Below are 5,818 nucleotides of genomic sequence, written 5' to 3'. Positions count from 1 at the left end.
ATACAAATTTGAACTCAACAACATTATAGTCACTGTTCCCAAGTGGTGCAATCACTTTTACATCTCTCACCAGGTCTTGAGCGTTACTTAGGACCAAATCAAGGATCGCCTCTCCCCTCGTAGGTTCCGTGACCATCTGCTCCATAACACAGTCATTGAGAGTGTCTAGAAACTCAATCTCTTTTTCCCGACTAGAACACATATTGAATCCAATCAATGTGTGGGTAGTTAAAATCACCTATTACAACCTATCACCTCTGAAGAAGCTCAGTAGTCTCTTCACCGAGACATGAGGGGGGAGGGGGAGGGAATTCTCTGCTAGGGTAATGTTCAGATGGTTAAAAGGTTAGAGCCGGCTCAAGGTCCAAGGGAGTAATCAAGTCTGTGGCTGCCAAAACAAAAAGGGAGTCTTGGGACGCCCTTAAAGATAAACTAGTTTGTACCAGCCTGAGCTTGTATAGATTAAAGCTCCATTTCGCAGATGCATGGGTTTTTATGTTGAGTTTACAGATTTATATGTACACACCTACACATGGGTACAGAGCACATAAGTGGGGCTAAAAGCCTATAAAATATGCAAAGTACAAGAACAAGAAGACTGCTCTTGTATTCCATGGACTTTTGGCCCCGGTGTTTCAAATTCTCCCCTCTACATTTGAGTATGTGTGTGTGTGTGTGTTTGCATGTGTGTGTATTTGAGGTGCTCCAAGATGCTTTCTTCTCTTTCAGTCTGGTGTGTATATGTTATACCCAGGCATTCTGATTATAAGTACAGGCAGGGCTCTTTTTGTCGAAAAAGCCCAGCAGGAACTCATTAGCATAATAGGCCACACCCAACAGCAGAAAATCATTAGCCTATTGGGCCACACCCCTGACAGCACAGCTCATTAGCACATTAGGCCACATCCCATGTTACCAGAAGTGTGGTCATCCAGCCACACCCACCTTTTGCTTCTTATTCTGTTTACCTTGTTTGTTGTCAAAACCCAGGGCTTTTTTTGTAGCAAGAACTCCTTTGCATGTTAGGCCACACACCCGTAATGTAGCCAATCCTAATGAGTTTCTGCTGTTGGGTGTGGCCTGTTATGCTAATGAGTTCCTGCTGGGTGTGGCCAGCTTGGGAGCCAGCCGGAACTCCGTTCCTGTGCGTTCCTGCCCAAAAATAGCCCTGAGTACTGGTATCTATATTTTCCCATCAACCTCATGCAAGTTACCACTGGGAAGAAGTGTCTGTCAGTGTGGTGGATGCCAGCTCAAACGTGTTACCCACAATTCAAGCAAATCGCTTAGCTAAGTGCCAGCACAACGGAGTATTTTATTGTGTTTGAGTGCAATGGCGTGTGATTGACACCATTTCTCCTTCAGAAATCATCCTATTTTGTTGAACATTAAACTTCACATTGTCATTCCTCTGGAAGCTGCCCCTGTACATTGTTGGCCTCTTGAAATTATTTGAAGAGTGTCCCTAACTGTAGCATGTTGCTTGCAGTTACATGAGCCATGATTCTGATTCAGTAGAATATCTTGATGCATTCCGCATACTCTTTTTCATCTGTTGGTGGTTTTCTTGCACTACCAGGCTGCAGGAATTTCTTGATTGTAGGGATGTTGCTTATTCTTCCTTTATAAGTCTAGAGAGGGAAAATATTGGAACAAGAAGCATTTTCCAGCAAGAAAAGGTGCCATTTCTCAGGAGTTATTTGTCACCTGAAGAACATAAGGTTATAATATGCCCTGATAATCAGCAACAAAGCTCAGCTGTAACAAAGCCTCAGGCCAGCCTGTGCGGACAAAAACATTGGCAATAAATATGTATTTCTCGCAGTTACAGTGGATCGTGGGGGGCCCCTACTTATATAGACCCCGTGCAAACTGAAACTGGTCTAATGGACATTCCCCTTCCTCAGGCAACCCCCTGGGAGCTGTGAATCTGCAACTCCATGATGAAGTATCCTCCACACCCTTATCATACTACAGTTTCCAGTTATGACAATTCAACAAACAGAAACATAAGAACATAAGAGAAGCCAATGTTGGATCGGGCCAACAGCCCATCCAGTCCAACACTCTGTCACACAGTGGTCAGAAATACCAGGTGCCATCAGGAGGTCCAGCAGTGGGGCCAGGACACTAGGAGCCCTCCCAATGTTGCCCCCCCCCAAAGCACCAAGAACACAGAGCATCACTTGTCCCAGAGCCCCTATCTATACCTTGTGGCTTAATAGCCACTGATGGACCTCTGCTCCATATGCTTATCTAATTCCTTCTTGAAGCCGTCCATGCTTGTAGCTGCCACCACTTCTTATGCTCCCATATGAAATCATAAAGGACAGTGAACTGGGGATCCTCTGCTCTACAGACATACTACATATACAGCCCCTACAGAAACAATTAAAAATCCTACCAGGATCAGTCTGACATTATGCATAAACCAGGATCGGTTCTACACTTATATATGTTTACCATGAATAACTGGGGAATCTAAACACAGCATCAAACTTCTTGAGACTTTACTTGAAGTTGATTGAAATAACCACCGAAATAGTGCATTATTGATTTCAGCTCTGCTGCTGTTTGGTCACTGGAAGAGCCGGAGCAGGGCCTCTCCACATCTTTCACAATTTGTAAGGGTTATTAAGGGCTTACCTTCAAAAGAGGGAACTTCGACAGAACATCAGGCTTGAGCTCTTCTACCATTAAAATAACTTCAAGCAACTGAACATCTGCTCTGCTGAACCTGTTTCCGACAAGATAATCCTGACCGTGATCTTTGAGGGCCTGCAGGACAGGAAATATGTTAAGGGGCTCATATTATGCTAGGAAATCAGCAGACACAAAGCAGACATTTGTGGACCACTTTAAAAAAAATCTCAGCCCCCCCAATTGTAACATTTCATGGCAAGGATTTGTGACAGTGCTCTTGTTAGCCTGATTGCCTTAAGTTATTAATCACAATGGGGAATTTGCAATATTATAAGATCGGCAATAGGCACTAAGGGAACAAACACCTGTATATACGGAGGTCCCGCTTCTTCCAGAGGTACCAGAAATAGACACGGAGGCTGGAGTCAGTATAAAGATAGTGTCTTTCACTGGAGGGTCTTCACATTCAAACAATACACACACACTCAGTTACACAGCTTCTAGGAAAATCAGCTAGAGCATAGAGACGTCTGCATGAGCAGGATATCGTTGGTGGGCAATATTTACCTGTCCAACGTGATGATGAGTCACAGTGGAAATATAGGGGAGGGGGAGAGAATAATAGGAAAAGGAAATTGTGCTTTGAACCGGCAGAAGCACGTGGAAGACTCTGGCTGCAGTCCAAGAGTCTTAAAGCATGGCGAGTGTCAGGATAGCAAGAGCTAAAGGTGTACAGAGGGCGTAGAGAGAAAGAGAGCACGCTGCTGGGTGCCCGCTTTTATTGGGGGGGCGTTGAGGGAAAGGCTTGCTAGGCACCTCCCTTGAGCTAACCCCTTGGTGGTCCGTTCCAAAAGTCACGTTCGCAATGGATGAGGGGCTTAAGGAATTGGTCAATATAAAATTGTGAAATGTAAATTTAAGAAAGAACCTGAAATATTACTTTTAATATTACTATTAAAATGGAAGAAGTCAACATGGCGAAAAGGACTTTGATGTGGTACATGATTAAAACTGCTAGAATGACATATGCTCAATGCTGGAAGCAAGACAGAACTCCTGAAATTGGGGAGTGGATAAAGAAATTACCTTTTATGGCGGAAATGGACAAAATGACAAGAAAGCTTAAAGATCTGGAAGCAGAAGAATTTTTCGCAGACTGGATAGACTTTAAAGAATATTTAGAGAAATATTGGGATGTAAAGAACAACTTAATTTGCTTTGATAACTACTGAAAAAAGAATGATATTAGAAGGAAGATAAATATATAAGAATAATAGTTGAAAGATATGTTACCTGTAGAACGTGATTAACGAGTAAGGGGGAAAAGGTGAGAATTTAAGATGTGGCCTGGAGGTTGGAGCACTGTGGGAAGTCAAAAGGGGTGGGGAAATAGGAGAAAAGGATGTATAACAATTAGTAGTATGATGTATGTTTGACCTCTTAATATATCCTAATAAATTGTTTTTGAAGGATTTGGTCAATATTGAATTCTAACTTGGCTTGTGACAGAGGCACCTCGATGGCCGCGATGACTCATCGGCTAGCACCCATTTTGTTCTTTGTCTCAGGGCAGCAAAGCCAGTTCCTTCAGGTGAATGAGGAAGTCATTTGTCAAAGAGAAGGCGGGAAAGACTCTTTTGTGCCTTCAGTGGTGCCTTCAGTGCAGGGGAGGTTGGGTAGGGGGTTGCCAGCGTAATGAAGATGGACTCCTTTAATGGCGGCTGGAGTCCCTGGTTTAAACAGCAATGGCAACTGGGCAACTCTGGGAACCACGGGCACACTGTCTCAGGCATCTGCTGGCGTGTGTCTCACATCACAATCTGATCACCTGACATCACATTTTCTACACAGTCCATTTATATGTCTATAATAGGGATGTGCATTCGGTTCATCCGAACCGAATGCACCCCCGAAAATGGCCCATTCGGACCCCTTTCAGGCTGCTGCAAGCCGATTCAGATTCTCTGATCTGAATCGGCTTGCTGCCGAATCGCCGCAGAATTTCGGCGGCAATTGGGCCCCATTATATCCTATGGGCCATTGAAGTCAATGGCGAAAACATAGGGTATATTCTGGGGGCTGGAGGGTAGGGAGTTTGAGGGAGAGGCTCCAAACTCACAGGTTAGCTTCCGGAGCCTCTCCACAAGATACCAACCAAGTTTCAAGAATATTGAACCAGGGGGTACAATTCTACGGGCTCCCAAACTGGTTGCCCCTATCCCCTCCATTGTTCTCTATGGTGGGAAAAAAGTAACTGTTTTTGTATCCTATATCCTTCCAGTCAGCTTCCTCTAGGAGAAGGATAATTATGCTGAATCAATGCATTGAGAGTAATTGAATGAGCTAATTGACCAATGGAAAGATGCTGAACAGTCTTCTCACAGAGGAGGATGTCTGTTGTGTATCTGGATGAGTCACTGCACTATGCTTGCCTTGTTCTAGTTGGCGAACATGCAGATCAGGATCTCGTATAGAAACACACTGTCACAAGCAAAAAGGTTTGCTTTTAGATTGGAGTGTGCCTTCAGTTTTAATTCAGAAAAAGCAATAGGCCTCACCTATCAGAAGTTTCAGAAACAAACCCTAGATAAAGGAAAGGAATTCTGATGTGCCAAAGGACAAGTGATTTTTATGTATCTGAGAAGCTGTACATATAAGAAATCACCCAGCGGTTTGAAAGCCAAGTAACTATCTATCGGTGAGTAGATAAATGGGTACCCACCCTTAGTAGGGTGGGGGGCACCCTCCTCCGCCTATGGAGGTGTGTGGAGAAGCAGCGGCAATGGTGGCGGCAAGAACGGCGGCTACAGCGGAGCGGAGCAGCAGCGGCAGACGATTGGAGGAGGAGGCGCAACGCTGAAGGCGGCAAGCGGCGGCAGCAGTGCCAGATTGATCCCTGGTGGCCAGCGGTGAAAGAACAAGGCGGCTGCCGTCGACGGAGGTTGGAGGCGCAGTGACGTCATCCGGAGGCGCGCGGAGCCGGAAAGGACATGATCGGGCCGAGGACGACGTCGCCGGCGATCCATACATCCACCTGTCTGCCTGAGCACTGGGACATCTTACAGCCAGAAAAAGAAGCCGAGCCGGGAAAAAAAACACTGAAGCCTCCACTAGGGTGCCGGTAGGGAGTTCCCCCCCTTGTACCAATGTGGCTGTAGTTAGGGTTGATTTCGGT

General features: G+C 45.2%; 1 protein-coding gene across 1 annotated transcript in view; it reads right to left on the bottom strand.

Annotated features, from left to right (window-relative positions):
* Positions 1 to 1,210: 1,210 nt before the first annotated feature.
* The window catches only part of LOC107111337 (glutathione S-transferase-like), a 17,555-nt gene continuing 12,947 nt past the window's right edge, over positions 1,211 to 5,818 (bottom strand). The window contains exons 5-6 of the mRNA XM_015412300.1: positions 2,647 to 2,778; positions 1,211 to 1,631 (exon numbers count right to left, since the gene is read on the bottom strand). Coding sequence (XP_015267786.1) covers positions 1,512 to 1,631; positions 2,647 to 2,778 — 252 coding nt within the window. The 3' untranslated portion in view covers positions 1,211 to 1,511. The remainder of the gene's footprint in view (positions 1,632 to 2,646; positions 2,779 to 5,818) is intronic.

The sequence above is a fragment of the Gekko japonicus genome, unplaced genomic scaffold, assembly GCF_001447785.1.
Source record: "Gekko japonicus isolate JY-2015 unplaced genomic scaffold, Gekko_japonicus_V1.1 scaffold3523, whole genome shotgun sequence".
NCBI classification, from domain to species: Eukaryota; Metazoa; Chordata; class Lepidosauria; order Squamata; family Gekkonidae; genus Gekko; species Gekko japonicus.
Note: the sequence above shows the minus strand (reverse complement) of the source record. Positions and strands in the feature narration are given on the sequence as shown.